This window comes from Hemicordylus capensis, chromosome 1, assembly GCF_027244095.1.
Source record: "Hemicordylus capensis ecotype Gifberg chromosome 1, rHemCap1.1.pri, whole genome shotgun sequence".
NCBI classification, from domain to species: domain Eukaryota; kingdom Metazoa; phylum Chordata; class Lepidosauria; order Squamata; family Cordylidae; genus Hemicordylus; species Hemicordylus capensis.
The window spans coordinates 331,802,242-331,825,347 of NC_069657.1; the positions used below are offsets into that span (position 1 = coordinate 331,802,242).

The 23,106-nt window shown below is 43.0% G+C and overlaps 1 protein-coding gene across 1 annotated transcript; it reads left to right on the top strand.

The window, feature by feature from the left end:
- Positions 1-579: 579 nt before the first annotated feature.
- LOC128339166 (putative uncharacterized protein C6orf183) lies at positions 580-22,562 on the top strand. Its single transcript, XM_053282737.1, has 9 exons — positions 580-960; positions 1,048-1,133; positions 6,232-6,373; positions 8,217-8,289; positions 8,950-9,060; positions 17,194-17,307; positions 19,516-19,710; positions 20,341-20,497; positions 22,450-22,562. The coding sequence occupies exons 3-9, from the start codon at positions 6,237-6,239 to the stop codon at positions 22,560-22,562; spliced, it is 900 nt and encodes a 299-aa protein (XP_053138712.1). The 5' UTR covers positions 580-960; positions 1,048-1,133; positions 6,232-6,236.
- The last annotated feature ends 544 nt before the right edge of the window (positions 22,563-23,106 follow it).

The window sequence follows — 23,106 nt, forward strand, 5'->3', positions numbered from 1 at the left end:
TGAGCTATGGCTTCTCCAGCTCCCCCTCTCCCCGCATCCCATCTGCATGCACAGACCCAAAACTCAATCTCTGGGATTTTGTTTTCTAAGAGGTGGCAGACATACTAATATACTGTAGTCTGATTTCGTTTGGCACTACAATCTGATTTCTCATCCGTTCATTTCTTGAACTGTAGATTTCAGTGTTGCATGGTAAAACCCAGCTTCAATGCACTCATTCAAAATATTCATCCTAAAAATTGTTGAATAGTGCTTCCTCGTGGTGGCTTCATTACATCAAAACTTAATGTGAATTGGCCTTATGCAAGCTTGACGGATATAGTTGTCTATATCTTGGAACTTATAAATAAATAGGAAATCAATCATAATCAGCTAGACATAGAAGTCAGCTGCTAATAGAGGAGCAAGAAAATTGCAGATTGTTTTATGATTTTAATGGGCATTCTGAAGTCATTGATTTTAGACACCAAGGCTGCCACCTGTGCCTACTTGCCTTCTATTACCTAGAGAAATAAAATCATTTATATACCCTGCTGTTGTGGCCTCTGGAACAGAGAAAGTATTTATTCTCCTGTGGATGGGTGCTCTGTTCTGTGGGTTGAAATGAAATGGTGTGTCACCCTGTCATTAAAAGCATGGCAAACTTATTTCTGTGGACCATTGTGTGTACAGAGGTTGTTATGGTTACAGCTAGGCCTGTGCATGCACCGTGGTGAATTAGCTCCATCGCTGCTTTGGTGTTTGTGTTAGCTATAGAAACCTGTTGGAGAAATAGATTGCTGCTTTCGTCTCCAGGGCTTCTCTTTGCTTCACTGGAGGCTATTTACCTTCTGCACTTGGGAGATTGTGTCCTTGCCATTCTTGCCAGCACAGTAGTTGCTCTCAGACTACATGATCTAAGATACAGCAAGTTATTTAAAACCATTCACAGCAAATCAGTTGTTTATCCTAGACACTGTTGTAGGTATACTCTATTAAAGTTTTTGGAAAAAATATTAAATGGCTGCAAAGATAAGGTTTGAAAGATAAAATTTTTCCTTTCTTTAGTATTGGGTCATTAAGAAGACATATCGGTTTGCCAACGTGAGAGTTAACCAAAACTAAATTGGCATCAGTTTTTTCTTACTACAGAGGTAAGGAAACTAAAAGCTTTTATCAAAATAATTAAATGCTTGAAATCTGTATTATTAAAAATTCTTATTCCTTAGCTGTTTGTGAAACTGGGCAAGGACATCTGAAATCGGATTCAAGAACCCTTTGTCTCCTTTTCTCTCTTCCTGCCTCCCCATAGCAAGTGTGAAGGCAAGCTTGATATCATTAATCCACAAATATTTCATGTGTGATATTTACACAGCTGTAATTTTAGTTGATTACTAATTCAACTTAAATCATGACTGTGGCTTTTTAAAGGTGAAAGCGAAACTGGTCAGCTACACTTTTCAGAAAATAAGATTGAGACCTTGAAAGTAATGTTGCATTGATTTGTGAAGTAAATACTGCTTGATGTAAAAATGTGCATAGTAAAACATTGCTTTAAAAACTGCCACTCATTTTGTCTTTGACAATAAGTTATCTGAAGGATAAACACTTTAAATCTTCTTTTGAGTTTGATTCATACATTACTTGGGCTGTCTTTTTCCTGCTGAGAAAGAGGTTTCCTAATTTTTATGTCATTTGTGTGAAGCAGCTGTGAAGTAGTTTGAGCAATTATTTTATCAAGTCAGAAAAATAGCTCATTTTTATAGAATGTGTTTCCTGGCATTGCTAAAAATTCTCTATACTGTTGTGGATACAGGTTAATTCAAGTTGCTCACCATGACATTGAGATCTATGCAGTCTGAGTTCTTTGCTGCGCCAAATCCTATTTACACCTTACATTCCAAACCCATACAATCTGTGTACAGTATACACAGTTATTCACATGTTACGTTGAGTGCAGATATAGCAGTGCACTTCCTATCTGCACCATGCATATGACGGGTTCTGTACCCTGATTCACTTTTAGAATGAATGCAAGTTAGTTCAGTTATTCACACACACAAGTAAGGGGTGTGTGTGTGTGTGTACACGTACGTACATACACAAACATCTCAATGCAGGTTCAACATAATATCTCACGTAAGATAGGAATTGGGTTTCAGTGGGAACAGTACAGGCGTTAAAGTGAGGGTAGAATGCACTAAGAAGTCCCCGACCCCCAAGGGTGGAACTGGATATGATGTTTGATTAGGACCACTGGTGAAAGTGGTGGCCCTGGAATGTTCAAGCAGGCTTTGTCCATGTGTTGACTTGGCTGTTCCACATCATTGGTTGGCATTGGCAGGGTCAGGGAAATGCATGATATCTTGATAACATGGCATGGTTAAATAACTTGATATATAGGGAGAGTTATTTGTTCAGCCTCAGATCTGGTTCCAACCGAAGTCAAACCTGAACAGCTTGCAACTCTCTACACCAAAAGGCCCAACAGCCATTTAATGTGATCTGACAGATACTTGACTATCTTTTTCCATGCCTTTTTTTTTTAAGCGGTCCCAGTCACACAGAAAAGGAGGCTAATAGAGTTCCTGAGTATACAGCTGCTGGGATGGCTTGTGTTTGGTGGGTTATAGCTTTTGCCTGAATTCCTGCATTGTTTAGCAATTGCAGGAATAGGGCCTGCTCCTTTCCTTCCCAGAGTAACTTTACAGTGGACAAAGTGTGGCTACTTATGCTGTAGAAAGCAGATACAAGAATATCTTAGGCTACCCTAGGACCGAGATAAACATGAACCTCTTCGGCATATACAATATTGCATATTTCAGTTCTTACGTTACTAAAAATAAATTTGAATGAGAGATTTGCAAAAAGCCTTTGCCACACTCTGGCCCAAATGATTGTTCTGGCATCTTTTGCACCAGTGACACAAGCATGGCAGCTGGAGGTACAGGATTTATTTGTTTGTTTGTTTATCATATTTATGTACTGCCTCATACGTGTATCTCTGCCCGGTGTACACAATTTAAAACACAACAAATATAAAACAGGGTAAAAATAAAACAACTTCGTGGAATAAAAACAATTAAACAGTTTTAAATTAATTTTAATTAAACACCTGAGAAAACAGATGTGTCTTGAGGGTCTTTTAAAAAATAATTAGAGATGGCGATACTCTTATTTTGATAGGGAGTGTATTCCAAAGCCCTGGAATTTGTGACTGGAATAACAAGTGTGGGCCAAACTTGATGGGATAGCAACCCATCTATTTGTTTAAACCTGGATCTGCCCCAGTAATGTATAAAGCAGAGCTTGGATCCAGTTTTTAAAGCAAAATTGCATGAGTAGGGGTTCCAAATTCTCCAACTAGCTTGCCTTTTCACCCCCGCCACCCCCACGAATTTTTTTTCTTAGTTTTGCTCTGATACAGCTCAGCTAAGAGACAAGAATGTATCCCCTAATTTTATTTACTATGAGAATCTTGCTCTTGTCTCTAGGTTTTCATTGAAGTATAAAATGTTAGGCTACACAGTGAATGCTGTTTGGCACAGAAATCGACATTCCTAGGCAGAGGCAAGAAGCTAAATAGTGGTAAAGGGAAGGAGGACAAGGAAATATAAGCAAAACAATATAACTGAAAGCAGAGCAGCAAATTGTAGCCAACAACTCTTTGAATTCTTGCTGTTAATCCAATTCAAAAGCATTGGATTAATTTGTTTTTCTCAGGCCTGCTGACAAAATGTCCCCATAAGAAATTGAGATTGGAAGTATACATGTTACAATTATCTATGCAGAAGGATTAAAGGCTGTAGGTCACAATATATTTCGTGGGAATAAAAATTGGCAAGATGTGCAGTAGCACTGCTAGGAATGAATTGGAACTGTTTTCTCTTGAAACTTGATGCTTACTAATAGAGTTGTCCACAGATCTTTCCAAAATCAGAGTAGTCTACAATATCTGTTTTACTTAATGTCACAGGATAAGGATGACAGTTTTATGGCCCACTAGAAGCTTTATCTTCTGCTCACTTAATATTCTGCAATATCTGAAAACAAACTGAACTGAGTTGATCTATTCATAGTCAATGCAATTCAAGCATTTAATAAATGAATTTTTTAAAAAATTAATAAAATTGTGTGGCTAGCTCAAAACAGTCGTTCTGAGATTTTCCTGAGCCAGAATAATAATCATGTCTGGATTTTTATTTTTCATATCAGAAGAAAAATATCCAGCATAAAGTTATAATTGGTTACTAACTTGCGTGCACATAGCAATCTATATCTATATCTGTGTGTATAATATATATACAGTGGTCCCTCGACTTAAGAAGATAATCCGATCCGAACGCACGTTCGTAGGTCGGAATTTTCGTAAGTCGAAAAGCGCATCCACGGAGGTCCGGAACACTCGTAAGTCGAGGAAACCGCATCTAAAAATTTGTAGGTCGAGGAAGCCGCATCTAAACCGGCAACGACTTCCGGTATTTTTTGTCATTCGTATGTCGAAATCTTCGGATGTCGAGTGCTTCATAAGTCGAGGGACCACTGTAATTATATATTATAGATTATACTATCCCTAATCACATGATGGGCAGGGCTCATCAGAGATATTGGCTGACATCCAGACTAACTTACTCTACTCAGGAGTCACTCTAAAGGACTACTTAATTTCAATAGGACTTCCATTAAGTAATTTAGTCAGCATGTCAGCCATAATCTCTTGGTTTTTTTTATTGAATTGGGGAGACTGTTAATAAACATTGCTCTGATATGTGACCTGAATTGGAGCCCTGTTGGCCATTCTGGACACAGTCCACCTCCTCTTGAGAGGGAGCCTCTTCTAAGATAGTTCTTAAGCATTGAGAGGTTGTTTGTTCTCCTGCAGAGCTTCTTCCTCCAAGAGGGTTAAGGGAGGGGATCTTAGGGTTGGCTCTGACACCAGTGCCTCATATTTGTTTGAGGCAAAAGCAAAAAGTTCACTTATGGCTTCTTCAGTATTTCATCGATATGGAGCTGCTTAACTAATTGTGTTGGTATTTGGGCATCAAGGCTAGATCTCACTCGCTTTCCCCTCCCCATTATAAACAAATACAGATGCAGCTCATCTTTAAATTTAGTTTTCTTCTACAGGACTCTGTAATCTTGGTAGCCACATCCATTATTTATGGTGGTCAGAAAATATTATCCCGAGGAGCTCACATATTGTTTTGGGTGGGAAACCACTGTTTTAGATTACTGTTTGGTTTCACGCAGACTTTTGTCCACAGTGGCCCACTTTGCAGCAGAGTCCTACCTAGAAAGTGACTATTTCCCCCTTTCCTTAGTAATTAAAATTAAGAATCAACAAGCCCATATAGTGGATAAATTTGACACTGATCCCCTGGTAACTGAAGGATGCAAAAGAACAAGTTGGTCCAGAAGAGTGGAAAAAGAAATCATGAATTATCTTGCTATGGCGAGTGCCATCTATCTCTGTGCCTCTATTTTAAGAGTAGCTATGGAATTGTATTAAGAGCTAACCTTAGCTTTGCAAGAGTTTCTCTTGAGGGAGGTTAGGCCAGATGGGCTATTGTCAGTGAGATCCAGGTCAAAGCCCTGATTTGATCAGAACTGTGTCATAGCAAAGAACTTTAATAGCTCAGTTCAAACTGTATAGAATAGATGTCTCCTGGGTATTTCCTCCTATGTTACAACTTCAGAAGAGATGGTACAAGATGCCAATAAGAAAGAAAAAGGGGGTGCTCACAGGAAGGTTTGGACGCAGCTGGTCCAAGCATCCTGGCTTAATGATTCGGCTACTTTCTGGTGCCTTATTGCGGGAGGACTCCAGGAGGACGGAAATATGTGTCAGTATGTAACTGAGCCTTCACTCTCATCGAAATGCAGACATTGTAATCCTGGCTATACTGAACTGAGTTGATCATAGTCATGCAATTCAAACATGTAATAAATAAATAAAATTGTATGAATAGCTTAAAACAGTCATTCTGAGATTTTACTGAGCCAGAATAATAATCATGTCTGTATTTTTACTTTTCATATCAGAAGAAAAATATCCAGCATAAAGTTATAATTGGTTGCTAACTTGCCTTGCACGTGGCAATCTATATCATTATTTTTATTATTTATATACGTGTGTGTGTGTGTGTGTTTGTAATACACATTTTATTTAAAAATCTGCATACTGCTATGTTTCCTATTGAGACTTAATATTAAACTATGAATTTAGACTATATTTCCCTCTTATAATGCAAGGCAAAATGGATGACATTTACAAGATCTCTTCAACTGAGAGAATTCGACAAGTGGAAAATGAACTGGCAGTGCAGCTGGATGAATTGAAGACAGAAATAGAAGAGAATGGTGTTCTCCAAGGAACACCACATCGGGCTTATTGGTAAAGAAGATCATATTGCTTAAATATCATACACAAATAGCATAAATGAATTCCACATAATTCTTTCCCATATGTGGAAAGAAGTATTAATTAAGATTAGCTGCAAGAACAAGTTCTGCATTTCGATGTGTGATGAGCATCTAGCATACACTGATTTATCTTTACAGTGTTTTACTTTCTCAGGGTCTACTAAATATTGTAGTAGAGCACTGGCCTTCTATTTTTCTAGAATGAATAACAACTTAAACCCTGACCTGCTTTTAATTAATTTTTTGGGGGGGTGGGGTGTATCATAAATAGTGGTTGACTTTCTGAACAGTGGAATGTCGGCATTAGGGACCCAGTGCGCTGCTGCTGGGCTGGAAAGGCAGCCCTGATGGTGTAGCATGATGGAGGAGCTGCATAATGACTTAAAACCACTTCTGGACAAGTACAGAGTACTTCTTCCATTGTTTCAAATGGAATTAGCACTGCAGAACTGCCCAAAAGCAGCTGTAAGTTGTTCCATAGTTGCCCTGCCATGCTGCACCACCAGGGCTGCCTTTCAAGTTACGCAGCAGTCCTAACATCAATATTCTGCTGTGCAGAATGTCGGCCATTATTTTCATCTTTCCTTGTTCTATCTAGCTCTGTTCTTTCTCACTCTCTGTTTTTACATCCCCAATTTGTCTCGCTCCTTCCTTTTCTTTTTATCTTTTCTCCAGTTGTGCTGCTGGAGTTACCCCTTTAGTATAAGTGATGGTCACATGATGGGAAATTATATATCGGTCAAAGATAATTGGATTAGGATTTTAAAACTACAGGCTGCCAAATTCTACTAAGAGCATTTTGCAAAGAGTGGCATCTTACTTCCATTAAAACAAATTGATTGATTAATTGATGTCCAGGCGGTGTCGACTCTTAGCGACCACATTGATAGATTCTCTCCAGGATGTTCTGTCTTCAACTTGGCCTTTCAGGTCTCTCAGTGGTGCATTCATTGCTGTCGTAATCGAGTCCATCCACCTTGCTGCTGGTCGTCCTCTTCTTCTCTTTCCTTCAGCTAAAAGAATCTCCTCCAAAATATAGTAGATGGCAATTCTACCACCTATACAATCTTCTGAATATTTATTAATCGAGTAGGTGCTCTAGTATTTGTTATCTGCTTGTGATTAAATGAGCGATCAGATTACCACTTTGCTATGAGAATGAAGCTGCCAATGGATAAAAATAAAAAATACAAATACGACAAATATTTATATACTGCTTTTCAACAAAAGTTCCCAAAGCAGTTTAAAGAAAACTTTAAAGAAAGTGGCTCCCGCTCCCCAAAGGGACCACCATCTAAAAAAGAAACATAAGATAGCCAGCATCAACAGCCACTAGAGGTATGCTGTGCTGAGGATGGATATGGCCAGTTACTCTCCCCCTGCTACATAAAGAGAATCACCACTTTCAAAAGGTGCCCCTTTGCTCAGTTTGCAGGGGATGAAAGAAGCATTGTTATGGGCAGGGTAGCTTCATACACATTGGCACTGGCAAGATTAAATAATGGCTTTGAGAAGAGATTTTTCAATGGGGAAATGGCACATAATTTAATCGTTAACCACCCCAAACCTGAGTGCAGTCCCAGATTATGGCCTTGCACAGTTACAACCAAGTAAAAACAAACCTCTAAGTAAATGAAGACACAGCTAACCTCTTGCCTTGTTTGGTCCATAAACTGTGAATATGGCATAAATAATTTGAATGTCTTGAAGAGTTCAAATGATTGACCAGTGTTAAATTCTAGCTGTACCTAGTTTCATGTTATTTGCTACCAATTCTACACCTGTCTAAAGCATTTTGTGCTAATCTTTTGTAGCTCCATTCCGCTCCCAAGAGATATTTATTATTTCAGAAGAGAAAGGGAATTTGTACTGAAGAAATGTTTGCAGGTGAGTGCTGAAAACACTGGTGTGAAAATACCCTGTTAGAACATATTTCAAAGCATAACAAGCAAACGTCAGATAACTGCTGATGCGTATGCCTCCCACTTACTTGGAATAAGTCCTTCTGAAGTTGGAGAGGATTACATCTGAGTACAAATACTTGGGGTAGATCTGAAATTCGATGGCAGGAGGCAGTTGGGAGATTGTGGTTTATCTGGTAAATAATATGTATTCTAACGAAATAATCATGAGATCCAGGTGCAATACACATCAAATAGTTGATAAAATATTAGCATGCAAGATCACTTGAATCTTCTGTGTTTGGCTCTGCAATTCTTCTTTTTAATAATAGTAACCTTGCAGTTCTTGGTTGAATAACTTTTTATTTTGAATTTTTGAGTCAAATTATCTGATCCTTATTGACTGATGTTCTCCCAGCTAGGCTGATTATAGAAAACATGAACAGAAAGAATTCCCCTCTCTCATAGATTCACAAGCTATATCAGGGGAGGGGAAACTCGAGCTCTTGGTGTAGACTTCAAAATTAAAAAACAAATCTAGTGGTTTCAGTTAAAATGCTCTTGATCTCTGCAAAACTCAGCTACATCAAATGTTTACAGTGTACAAAATTTCACTTCAAAGGTGCATAATGTCTTTCTTTTTTAGGTATCTGAGGCAAAACCTCTTATAATTCAGGCTGATGTCCTGCAGAGGGAGCTAGAGAGCTGTTTAAAAAGAGAATATACACCTGAAAGCTTGCCTTTATTATTGTACCAGGTAATTTTATTTTCCTTCTTCTTGGTGATTTCAAGACTCATCTAGCATCTTCCAATCTGAATCTAATGTGGGTGAACATGCCATTATGGTTTCAGTATTAAATAAGGCGCCAACCACTGTGAACCGTTTTTCATATTGGAGTCTTTTTGCAAATTGCAAAAAGGGCATTGCAAATATTCTAATCTATTCTAATATTCTAAATATTCTAATTCTAATATGGTACTTCCACAGGTGAACTTTCAGTAAAGACAGCATAATCTACACTCCAGAATTATCTGCTACATGTAGGCCGGATACTCTGCCCACATGTAGCAGATAGTGGAATATGAATCAGACAAATATTTATATACCGCTTTTCAACAAAAGGAGGCATAGGATGCTGAAAGGTAACCATCCCATGCTTGCCTATTGCTTGCCAGTTGCCAGGGATGATAAGTTCAGTTCTCCAACAGAAATAATTATCTCAATGGTCAACCTACTTGCAGGGTATGGTCAGAGATCAGGTCAGTTATACATCTATTTGCAGGGTGGGTCAGGCCTGCAGCACACACAACTGAATTATTTATTTATTAATTATTAATTATTATTTATTTAACATATTTATATACCACCCACTACCAAAGTCTCTAGGTGGTTTATAGCAATAAAACAAACCAAGAAATGTTAACAATTAAAACATATAAAAATATCAAAATACCCATAAAAACTACCAAATAGCTAAAAAGCTTGGCTGAAGAGATGTCTCTAGTTGTTTCCTAAAAGCCAACAGGGATGGAGCAGCAGGAAGTGAGTTCCACAGCTCTGGGGCAACTACAGAGAAGGCTCTCCTTTGAGTCGTCACCAGACGAGCTGGCGGCACCCTCTGTCAAGGTCTGGCCCACGGCCAGGGAAGTTTACGGCTTGGCTGGACGCTGTCGACTGAATGCCGTGCGTTGAATCTCAGCAATGAGTAGGAGTCTGGTGCTGTAATTTATGGAGCAAGCCGAGAGCTCCCAGCTGGTAGGAATTTACGGCTTGTCAGCCCTCAGTGATAGGCGTTTGCTCCTCCAAACAGCTTCTAATTGCGTCCTGCGTTTAGAACACCTGCGTTGTTGTGGTGTCAACGGTGTTTCAATGCCTAGTTCTCCCTCCGATTGGTCTCTCACACTTTCTGCTGGCTCAGGCTGCTGTGCCTGTTCTAAACCATCAGCTGGATCTATCACAGCTGTCTCAGGAATGCTGACAGCCCGGCTCTGCCCCTCAGATACTCCTGACTCAGCCGGAAAGCTGCCAGCCTCCCCTTCCTCCTCGCTGTCGGAGCTCAAGGGCATGACACCCTCAGCCGAACCTCCCTGATGGAACCTCCCCTTCCACATCAGCTGCGCTCCTTGAACGAACTCCATGACCACTTTTGCAAAGCTGCCTTACTGAAACTAACCCGCTGCCCACCCCTGCAGCCCACCCACATCCACTCTTGTAACTCTCCTGCCCTTGAAGGCCCCCTTGCTAACCTCTGCTCCATCCTGACCGGGCAGTGACTCTCCCTTCTCCCTCTACCTCTGAATGTGGGAGAAAGTGTGGGATCCCCATGGGGCAGCTGGTGAGGCAGGCACCCGAGGTGCCAGTCTGCCACCTGAGACAGTTTCCTCACTGGGCCACATTAGCAGGCCAATCCTGAGAGGTCTGCCAGTAGTCAGGACAGAGTGGCAGGGGGAAAGCACGTCGGGGAGACGTGAAGCTCGCGCGCGGTGTGCACGTGCGCAAAAGGCTTGTCGGAGCCTTTTGCAGTGAAGAGCAAGAAGGGGTGGCAGGGAGGTATCCTGCCACCCCAAATTTTACAATAAATACGAGCGCTGGAGGGGGCAAAGCGGTGGGAGGGGTAAGTAAACCCTCCCCCACTCTTAAAGGAACCCACCCCACAGTGCCGGACCGCAACTCTGCGGTTCCGTGCACACCCCTAGTAGGCCGCACCATTCCAGTCAGCTTCTCCACATCCTCAGGAGTCACAAACTGGAACTGATCCAACCTCATCACACAAGAGGAGTCGCTGGACATCTCCACATCAGACACTAAAGTTTTTTAGTTTATTACAGTCTATGACCAGCACAAGAAAGGGTGAAAAATACAATTACAATATAAATATATATTTTTAAAAGTCAACAGTCTAACCCATCAACAATGTTATAACTGAAAGGTTATACAGCAGCACTAGGACTGTTAATTAAAAACTGGCGCACTCTTTGAGCTGCTGCACAAAAGCCTGCCACTTTCCGAGTAATGGCAGGTATGCTGTCCTCAAGCAGGAAAGCCACTTGTTGGCTAGGCGAATTTCCTGGGAAACGAGCCAACAGTGGAGATATTAGTTCTAAACATAAGTCCCTATAAAAGGAGCAATAAAGCAAAACATGTTTGATTGTTTCAACTTCCCCATCACCACAGGGGCACAGACGCTCCGCATAAGGAGTCCCACTGTAGCGACCTTCAAGGACAGCAGAGGGAAGGCATCTACATCTGGCCTGTGTAAAAGCCATCCTATATCTGGGGATGTCTAATTGTTGCAGATAAGATAAAGGAGCAACAAGGTACCTTGTGGGACACTAAAGTAATTGTGGAGACGGAGTCTAAGTCAGCCTGAATACGAGAGATTTCCCCCACAAAAAATTCATTAAACACATCACAGCAGGTAATCGATGGTTTCAGATTCTGATTCAAGGGAGGAGGGGCACTCACTAGCCCTCTCACAACCCTGAACAACTCCACCGGACGTGAACTTGTGGATACAATACGGGCAGAAAAGAATTGCTTCTTTGCCGCACATATCGTCTGAGCATAGGTCTTCAAATGAGCTCTATGTTGCAATCTGTCGGATTCAAGCCGAGTCTTTCTCCACTTGCACTCCAGTCTACCTCGTCGCTTCAGCCCCAGTAGTTCTTCCATATACCAAGGGGCCAATTTTGAAGCGGGTTGGAGAGGACGCTTAGGAGCAATCATGTCTACTGCCCCAGTGAGTTTGCTGTTCCAATTCTCCACCAGGACATCAACAGGATCACTGGCAGGGCCGACACTAAATCCCTCCAAGGCTTCTTGAAATCCTGTTGGATCCAATAAACTTCTCAGGTGGATCATCCTAATAGGTCCCTCGCCCCTGCGAAGGTGGGAAGTGATTGTGAGTACAACCTTAACCAGATGGTGGTCCGTCCATGACAATGGGGAAATCACAGGATTCCCCACCCACAGAACACCATCCTGATCAGAGTGGAAAACTAAATCAAGCATGTGACCAGTAATGTATGTCAGCCCCGAGACCACTTGGGATAGGCCCATAGTCGTCATGGCCGCTATGAACTCCTGAGCCGCACCGGACAAATCGGTCCCAAAGTGAACATTGAAGTCCTCCAGCACCAAGTCCAAGACCAAGTCCATCAGCTCAGTTAGAGACTTGGTTGAGCAGCAGGGTGATCGGTACACCAACAGAAATCTCAGTCTGTCCCTGGTCCCCAAACTTAAGTACACACATTCGATATGGTCCGACACTCTAACAGGGATCATGGTAAGGGAAAGGTTATTCTTATAGACCACAGCCACTCCACCTCCCCGCCCACGGTCCCTCACCTGCTCCTCAACAGAGTAGCCTGGAGGAAGAAGCCGGGACCACACTGGGCCCCCAGCCTCCCCCAGCCAGGTCTCTGTAATACATACCAGGTCGGCACCTTCATCCAGAATCAAATCATGGATGGTTTCTGATTTGTTCTGGACTGACCTGGCATTACAGAGGAGCAAGGTGAGGTTCCAAGGGTGATCGGCACTGCTCCCCAAGGTCAAAGAGCTGGCAGGACATCCGGAAGGAGAAACAGCTATTAGATTTCCAAGTCCCCTTCCCCTGTAACGGCCCGCTGACCTGCCAACGTTACTTCTTCTGTTCCCCACCACAACTGGAATAGCTGCCCCACGGTCAGTGGACACCCCCCTGTCTCCCCATCTCCAGGTAAGCCCAGACACATCCTAGGACTATCTCATCCAGGACAAATTAAAACAGAAGCCCCACTATTAAATGGCCCCCCCCACATAAAAATACCTGGGCCAAGAGACCTGGCCCTCGCCCTCACTGTCCCCCCTTTGGTGGCGACCTTGCCGGTGGCGGGCCTGCCGCCACTGGCTGAACCCTATATAGCCCTGAGCAGACAGCTCTAGGCAGATGGAATGCAGGAAACTGCCAAGTCACCCTCCTCCCCGGGCCCCAATCCTGCAAGGCCTCACCTCAGCATGGCAGCCAGTCCTGGGGGGCAGATAACAGACGGGGGCAGCAGGAGCAGCAAACAGGCAGGCACCTAGTCTCTCACTCTGGGGTCTACCTAGGAGCACATGTTGTCTCTCCTCTTCTCTCTCCTGCAAGCTTCTAAATGCAAAAGTTACTAGAGAAGAACATATGTTCACGGATCCAGATATGATGTCCTCCCTTTGGAAAGTAGGCTAGAAATCCGCTTATGCATTCACTTTCCCACTGGAGTTCTACAGCAGAGCAGCTGAACATAGGCTAGGTTGCAAAGAGCTGCTTAGGCCACATAAGAGGCTTTCACTAGTCCAATGGCATTTTGAACTATTTTTTTCTTTTGAACAGCTTTCAGTCATGCCATATCACAAGCTGTTTTTGAAACTCTTAGAGTTCAGAGGGGTTAGATTGTTTATCTAATAATCTAAAACAATACCCTGCCTGAAGCAGAAGTGAACAAGTAAGAAGAGCACTGATAATTAATATTGTCTGGAGACATGGAGTTAAAGTTCTAAAGTAGTTTATTTAGGAAACACATGATCAGAGAGATAGAAAAGCCTAGTGCCTAGTTGCTTACTATATCAAGAGAGGGGAGAGGAAGAAGACAGAAGTCTTTCTCTCAGATGAGAGAATGAAACCTATCAGTTTAACAAAGGGGAATCAGGACCCAGATAGTACGGTCAGAGGGGAATCTCTTACTCACTACTGTATCTCTGTTCCCTAATGCCCCTAGTGGTTAATAGGGTTGTTGGTCAAAGCTTTCAGGAGCTGCATCTCCAACAGAAACTCCTCTCAGATCAAAAGCAGTTTGCCATGCAGCCTCAGGGAGAGGGATGGAGTGCTATTCAAGAAAAAGAGGTATAAAGTTGTCTGAGGGTCGCAGAACTAGTTTAGTGGTTCTTTGGATCCTGGCCATAGTGTCTCTCTTTTTTTAAAGGTAAAAACAAAAAGAAAGCTTAAAACCCCTAAAACAACAAACACACACCTGGAATAACCCAAGTAGCATGACTTGTTGACACAAGTTTAGGCTGGCAGTGCTCTTCTACACAGATCCAGTGCAGTGGGAGAGTACACAGCCTTCTAAGAATACTTTGGAAAGGTTTTGTAAAATTGCCCTTTTAGGTGATCCTCACAGTTGTGCAACCACAATAGTGACTGGAATGAATGAGCTATCTTGCTTTATTTCTGAGCTGTTGATATGAAGTGTTTGCAACTTGAAAAATGCAACAGACTTTCAGGCTGTGGTAACAAAATGTGGGGTGGGGAAGAACATTTGTTCCACAGAAAGGCTTTTAGTATCTAATCAGAGCACCAGCTGTGAGAGAGAGATGTAGAATAATCTTTCTGCACTTTTCTGGAGATCTAATACCGATAAGCCAGACTGCACTGTAACAAGGTGGGTTAATTGTGCAGGGGTAGTCATACGTGTTTTAAATTGACTATTTTGGAAGTACAGTATAAAGACATGTATAAACAGTTACAACACATTTTGGGGTTGGTGGGTTGGACTATAATCAGAAGCTCATCAATACAATAGACATTTTAAAAACATAATCTGTATTGATAAGCAGTGTATCAGATACCCATCCTTTCCTCTCCGCTCCAAAGAAAAGGAAATATAAAAATAAAGAGAAAAGTGGGATAGGATGAAAAGAAAATTGAAAGTAAGTGTCACTCCGCTCTTACTCTGAAAATAGATTAAATAGAAAATAGAAAATCATGTTGGAGATCCGGCTCCAGATGGCACTGACCTTTTATATCAGTAACCCTAATGACCACTAGGGGCATTGGGAGTAGATAGATAGGGTCTCCTTCTCTTTCCTGTTTATCTCTGCCTATGAACCCTCTATTGATAGAATGTACTCAGGCAGGGGTGTAATGAGGTTCCTGGTGGCTGAAGGGCAGTTTGGAAGGGGGCCTCCATCATGCGCCCCAGGGCCCCAAGCCACACCCCCTGCATCTGATGTCATATGCAAGGGGGTGGGGTAACCTTATCGCCCCATGCCCCAGCCTTCCCCTCCCTGTCTCTTCAACTCTTCGGTGAGTCTTTTGGGAGGAGGGTGGCCACAGCAGCGTTGGCTTGACAGCACGGATTGGGGACTCCGGGGACGCCATTCTCTGTTCAGGGGTGGCGGTGGATTGTGGCCGGACAACCCCTCCTCCAGTGGCTCCTGCATGGCTGCCAGGCCAGGGGGTGGAGCAGTGGCGAGGGGCTGGGAGGAGGAAGCCGGGGGAAAGCACAGAGGAAAGTGTTATGTGCCCCAGCAGCGCCCAGCCAGCGGCAGCCTTGTGGACCCCTTGAGGGCCCCAGGGGACATTTGTTCCTCCTTGTCCAATAGATGCTACGCCCATGTACTAGGAACTTCCTTAGAGTGACTTCCTCCTTCTTCCGAGAATGCTTGTAGCTCTCTCTGAGCACCATGCTTCTGTAGGTCCCTCTGACCAACATGTAGCCAGGAGTTAAATATAGTTCTTTTCCTATCATCATGTACTTCTGAATAAAGTAGATTTGTTTAACATTTATCTTTCTATCTATTTTGTCAGTCATATTTCTGATATGTACATTTCTAGTACATATATGTACCTTACATGAATCTCTGTGCTTATCATTTACAAGCTGTTGCCCCTGAGACTCTGTTAACATCTGCTGAAATGGGGGTGAGTTAGTTCCTGAAATACTCTGCTATATAAGTAATTACCCCCAACAACTCAGACCAGATCTTACCTAAGTAGGAAAAAAAATGTTATAAGAATGTTTGTTCCTCCCCAATTATGTCTGTCTGTCTGTCTCTCTTTCTCTCCCCCTCCCCCTTTAACACTCACACTCAGGGGCAGAGCTATAATTGGGCGAACGGGTTCAAAGAACCCAGGCCATGCCCAATCAGGAGCCTCCATTCGCAGCCCTGACCCGCCCCCCGCGTCTGACGTCAGATGTGGGGGTGGGAGTTTAGCTTCCAAGCGAAGCTGCGTGAGCCCTTCGGGAGCTAAACAAAGACTGGTGCTGCGAATGCAGTGCCAGCCTAACTAGCTCCTGAAGAGGCTGCGCGGCCCCTTCATGAGATAAGACTGGTGCTGCATTCGCAACGCAGCCCAGAAGCTGCTCTTCCCTGCAGGGAAGAGCCGTTCCTGGGCTGCACTGCGAACATAGCACCAGCCTTCGTCTAACTGCTGAAGGGGCCACGCGGCCCCTTCAGCAGTTAAAATGCTTCTCCTGAACGGAACCTCAAGGCTCCATTCAGGAGCCAGACCATGCCCCCCGCCCCCGCGTCTGACGTCAGACGCGGGGGCGTGGCTATCCCCTGAATCTGACGTTTGGGGCGGGGCTATCCCCTGCATCTGATGTCAGGTGCAGGGGGCGGGGCTATTGGGGCACCCATCGTGACCGCACACGGGCTGCCGGCGGGCTAGCTACGCCCCTGCTCACACACACACACACACTCTCTCTCATGCATGCACACGTAAAATGGCTTGTTGTTTGAAAGCATGCATCCTGTACTACAAACCTTCTGTGTGTAAAAGTACCCAAGAAAACTGCCAAAGTTTGTTCAAATCCTAATGCTAATCCCAAAATCAATTCCAATCCCAACCCTGTTAACCCTCAGATTTATGCTAAGCCCCAAACTAATCCTAACCCTAGCCCATGCTTTTCCAGTGAGAAAGTTTCCCCACATTTTCCAGAACTGTAATGAATTTTGGGGTTTGTTTTTCCCCCCATTTTTTTGGTAGCCTAGACAAAGTCTGAAGCCTACATGCAAAAATGGCATGTTTCTTTCTTTTGTGGTTTGGTCTGTGAGTCTCATGTCAGTGAGACCCAAGTAGCTTTATATTATATATATATTTCTGGAAACAATGCTGCTGTGTTTAATTTGTTGCTTTCTGTAAAGTTTTATACCGACAGAATTACTCAGCTGGTCCAAAGCAAATACTTATACATGCTTAGATGGAAGAGATTTTGTCAGCACAGCAGTGTTGCTGAGCAGCTCTATCCTATCTATCAGGTATGGATTGAACAAATGTTAAGCATAGTCCTGCACCTTTTCCTCCAAGGTAAATTGCTGTAGTTGCCTGCTCTACCTCCAAGTTGTTTAGGGCAGTGTACAAGATTCTCTTCCTCACAACCAGAGGTGCACCTAGGTAATTTTGGAGCCTGGACCTAAAGGCCTTTGGAGGCCCCCTCTTCCCTGCAAAATAAGCATCCTCATGCTCATCTGAGTGACTATACCACCTGGGACAGACTAAAGAGGATTTGGGGGCCCCCAGGGGCTGTGGAGGCCCTGGACTTTGGCCCGGAGGTCCAGGGGTTAGAGCGCCTCTGCTCACAACCACTCCAGCTGTGTGGGCATTTGAACATGGGTCTCAGGTTCCCAGTCCTACTCCAAAACTCTAACTACTACACCACATTGGCCATGAATAAAAGCTTGATGACAAAAGCTCTCGGGGTACAGGAGAAAATGTAATACTTAAAAAAAAGAAAAAGAAAGAAAAACCCACATCCTAGCAGCCATACATATTTTGCAACACAGTTTTCTTCAGGGGATAAGGTAAAAAGTATAATAAAAAATAACATTCCTCGAGGAACTGAGACCTCCTGCAAGACTTGATTATTAAAAGAATTGTGTCTCATAATACCCGTGGCTGCTAGATTTTTAAAAAAATAATTAAATTGTTTCCTGCACCTAGAGTGTTCTTATTTTTATTTTTCTGGTTTGTGCTGCTGTTGTGATGCTTGCTTCTTCCCTCTCTGATTAAAATCTCACTTCTAAGTTAGACATGATTTTCTTTAAGTGCAGGAGCAAAGGTATAAATGTGATGTAGTTCCCTTTCTGTGAAGCAAAAGAATTTAGTTTCATAATGCTCAGTTAACAAGTTGTGCAACATTCAGTGCTTTATAAATGACCGTTATGTCTGTTTGAATGCTCGTACTCTTTCTCCATATCTTTGGAGACATGGAATGAAAACCTCCTTGTTCACAGAAAACTAGAGCACTCTCTTTCCCTTTGATGTGCTAGGTTTTTTATGTTCAGGGCCTTTTTGTGCAGAACTGTTAAAAAATGAGAATCTGAAGTACTAAAAGATTCCCCAGTCATCTGTAGTAGTAAAATCCAGGAAATGTTATACTCCATCTCCCAATTCAGACATTATGTTGAACACTCATACGAGTGTACAGTGTACACAGGTACAGTTATTCACACACTCTGTCGAAAACGGATACAGCAGTCCACTTCCTATCTGTACCATGCATTTTAAGAAACTGTATCCAGGTTCACACTTCAAATGACTAGAGGTACAGACATTCACAGAAAAACCTCTACAAGTGTGCAGATATCTGTACAGTTGTACGTAATACCTGAATAGGGAAAACTTGTCCCACTAATCTCAATAGACAGAAAATGTGATGGGAGGGACATTGCCTGGTACTCCTCCCATCTCTGAGTTGGCTTTAAGCCAAGACAAGTTTTCTGATCAGGAGGCCACAGGGTTGTATCCTAATCGCTAATCGGTGAACTGGGGCAGTAGGAGGGCTCTGAATAACCCTTACAAGCCTTAAAAGTACCCTGAGGGGTTTGTGTACTCTTGTTTGGGAACTGCTGTCCTAGTGTATAACCATTAATGCTATACAACCTTTATACAACAACTCCGAAGACTTTATAAACCACAACAGGTCTTTCCAAATGATGTTTTAAAAGTTTTTAAAATAGTAACGGATAGTCCAAAAGACAAAACCTTAGAATTAGAATGCTGCTTTACTTAGTAAATTAGGAACATAGGAAACATAGGAAACTGCCATATACTGAGTCAGACCATTGGCCCATCTAGTTCAGTATTTTCTTCACAGACTGGCAGCAGCTTCTCCAAGGTTGCAGGCAGGAATCTCTCTCAGCCCTGTCTTGGAGATGCCAGGGAGGGAACTTGGAACCTTCTCCTCTTCCCAGAGTGGCTCCATCCCCTGAGGGGAATATCTTCCAGTGCTCACACTTCTAGTCTCCCATTCATATGCAACCAGGGCAGACCCTGCTTAGTTAAGGGGACAAGTTGTGCTTTCTACCACAAGACCAGTTTCTCTCCCCTGATAAATGTCACACTTCGGTTCTTGAGCTAAGACTTCTCACACAGAGGGAAAGGCTAAAGCACTGTTCTTCTAGCTAATTAAAAAATACATCTCATTGAGGAAAATAACACGTTTTCTCTGCCTTTTCTCTCCATAGAAACAAGTGGCTCACATTATGCAGGAGTACGGTGATGCAGTTCAAAGGGCTGTACGACTGTCAAGCGCACGGGAGAACTTCCTGACAGGAAAGGAGAACCCTACAAATTTAGTGACCCAGGAAGATCTGACTATTTACACACAGTGGCTAATATGTCACTTGCACTCACTGAAAGCTATCCACAACTACCTCCAGGTAAGAAATGATTGCAGACTGAACAATTAAATTAGGGAACCTTTTGAGCCACACTTCATATCATTAGCATTGGTGAACAACCATAGCTGCAAAGAGCAGAATAAGAGTACATAATCTTGGGGAAGACGTATGTCAATGGTGATGACAGAAAGAAGGATCCTTTTAAAGTTTAGCACGTACCCTGAGTGGCCAAATGACATGTGACCTTTTCTGCATTATTATCATTTGTACATGCAGTTGTGGGGGCGGGGGGTGTTCAATCCTGGTCAGGACCAGTGTGTGGCAAGGGGAGCATCTTTCCATGCTGATGCTGTTTTCCCACTGAAAATCATACCCCAAAGCAGCTATTGGCATCCTCTGTTAACAGCTGAGGGAGGGGGAATTTTGGATGGGGAAATGACACAGCAGAAGAGGGCTCATCCTCCCGCTTCCCACATGCCACAGTCTCAACCAGGCCATCAGACCCAAATAGTTTGTTCTCAATAGCAAAATGTTATAATGTCCGTGTTTCCACCCCGCAGGAGAATCGCAAGACTACGATTTTTAAACATATGTCATTGATGTGTATGCCATTTCAAATTCTGCTTTGTATAAAAGACGTGATTGCAGGATATGTATTCATACCTGTAGGTACTCCAGTACTTGCCCATCTCCCATAGGATGGAGGAGGTGACTGACAGACATCAGGCCTGGTGTGAGGGGGATAAATTCAAAGCTGTCACTAAAACCAAATTCTTGTCTGCCAGTACTCAGTTCTCAGTCTGCCCAAGCACATCAGCAACAGATGGTAAGCAATTACTTATTATTTCTTATTTCTATGCAATGCTGCTGTTTTAGCACATCCAAAGTGCAGTTGTTAGTTGTAGCAGGAGATCTAGATGCCTTCCTCAAGGTTCTACTTCCATTGCAAGGATATTCTGTGTTCCCATTACTTGCACTGGAATATGCTGGCACAAATGCAAATTTATTCCATCTATTGTATCCATTGCCATTTTGGAAGCTGTGCAAAATGTGATTGTGCAGGTGTCACAGTCTCCTAGTATAGATTATGCAAATATTTAGCAAGGGCTCATGGTGCAATCCTTGTGAGGCTGTACCATATTGGAACACCTATGGGAGACTGCTTTTGAGCCAGCTCCAAGACTTTTCTGGGACTAACTGGTGAGGTGAGGGATAAGAGGGCACAGTGCTGGCATTGAGAAAATGGTGTGTGTGTGTTGCAAGAGGAGATTTCTCTTTCTTCTGTGTAGGGCACTTTAGAAGACTGAGCTCCTCCAATGTGCATGAGCTTCCAGCATCAAGTGGAAGATTTTACTTCTAATCATAGTGCAGAGGTCTCTCAGGCAGGATTTTTCATTATATCCCAAGTGCCTGGGAAGTTTGTGGTATCCTGCCTTCCTGGTTGCTTGAAGCACAAAGTGAGAAAACACTCTTTGTTCAGTGGGTCTTTTTCTGGTCTCCCACCCTCAGCAAATGCCCCACTATGCTGATAAAGCTGACTAAAATGCCCTCAGGTCAAATTTTATTCCCATATTTGCCAAGCTGCTTAACACATCCGAGAGAAGGCTTCTGGCCTACTTCGGTTCCTCTTTTTCCTCAGCTATATTTTTCCTCAGTTCCAAAGTGGCACATGGACACCCACAGGGGATCTGCACAGTGGTTTCTGGACACTTGGGATTACATGTAGTTTAGTGCATTAAAGCAATACTAGTTCACACTATGATGTCTCAGCAAGACCACACTTTTATTGGTGGCAGCTGCATAAACATCTGTTCAATTTAGTGATAAAAGAGCTTCAGGCACCACTGCAGTACCTTTTATCTCCTACCCCCACCCCCACCCCCAGGCTCATAGCACCTTTGTGGAAGCAAATTAGATTTGGAATATGGTAGAAAGGGAAAGAGTTAAACCCTGTCTCGCCAGCACTGCTCCAATCAAAAGTGAAGCCCTCTAAAGCGGCTTTGAAGTAACAAACGAATAATGCACCCACTCCAGAGAGGGGTGTTTTTTTTTGTTTTTTTTTAACCCAGATAGACTTTTAGTACATTGGAGTCCCAAGAAAGCTAAGGTCATTTCAGGATAGCAGTCAGGTGGGAATACTGTGTAGCAAGCGTCTGGGTATTGGTTTTGAAGGAGAATGGCTTTTTATTGAGATGAAAAGCTAATCAAGATGACTTGCTACTCTGCTGTGTACTTTTAGGAGCACGTTATCCAGACTTCATTTGTTTTACACTATTATATTAAACAAAGTCTCCAACTTCATCTGCTGTGTAAATCTAAGCTGCATAGATGAAACAGAAAAATGATTAAGTATATTAAAAACAAAGATAAATTGAAGTGTAGAAGAGGAGCACAGATGGCCCATTACTGCCAAGCAGTGAAATTATAAATTAGATTACATAGAACTGCACTAATCCTCATGAGCTTTATTGAACATTAGTATGTTGTTGCACAGTGATTCAAATTCAAGGTGTGTTGATAAACTGGTGGGCAAAGGACATCTTTGTGGCATAATTTGATTTGGGCTTTGAAGTATAACTTGAAAAAGTCTCTCAAGAGAAATGTCATAGGGAACAGAAGCCGTTGGAGGTGAGGAAAAAGAGTTTTGGGGCAATCATCCAAAGTGTCTGGGTACTTTCAGGTTCACATAAACTGGAATGCTGCTAGCATGAAGTAGACAGATAAATACAGACAGGGTATTGGCACAATTGCATTCAGATATCCTCTCCTGCCTCATAGAGGTGAACATTCTTCATAATTTTCCAAATAGCTGGGCTAAACGAAATGAGCAGGAGGGTGATCAGAGTGCAAATAGTGAAAGACTCAAGCTGAATTCAACTGAATGCAGGTAAGACGCAGGTGAGGGCCTATATTACTACCTCCTCTGTGGTAGTGATGGTGGTAAAGAAATCTTACTTCTTTGCCAGTGTTGCATCTGCTCAGTGCCATCCAGCAAAGTTTTTCCAAGTGGTAGAACGCCTTTTACAGTCTGGCCAAGGGAGGATAAGTTAGAGCCTTTGGAAGCCCACTGTGGCTAGTTTGCAAAGCGCTTTAAAGTTGCTTGTATCCGCTTTAGTTTGGATGCCATATCATATATCAGAATCTGCTCTGGTTGTCATTGAGGCCCCATCTAGTTAGATTTTCTATAGATATTTTTGGGTTGTTCAACCTGAGGACTGGCCCAGCCCAAGCCCCACAGCAGGTATGGCAGCTTTAAGGGTGGGGGAGGGTGCACTTACCCCTCCCCCTGCTCCCCACCCACGCCGGTGCTTGGTGTCCGTAAAATCTTTTGGGGCGGCAGTGTACCTCCCTGCCACCTATTGCCCCTCTTTGGCTGGAAGTACTGGGTGTGTGTGCACATTGCACGTGCACTGTGCAGCCAGTACTTCTGGCCAC

Excerpts from the sequence above, each read along its gene's own strand:
- LOC128339166 (XM_053282737.1), top strand. The coding sequence starts at position 6,237 with ATGGATGACATTTACAAGATCTCTTCAACTGAGAGAATTCGACAAGTG. Across the intron at positions 17,308-19,515 it reads AGCTCTATCCTATCTATCAG|AAACAAGTGGCTCACATTAT; the intron begins GTATGGATTGAA and ends TTCTCTCCATAG. Across the intron at positions 20,498-22,449 it reads AAGCACATCAGCAACAGATG|AGGTGAACATTCTTCATAAT; the intron begins GTAAGCAATTAC and ends CCTGCCTCATAG.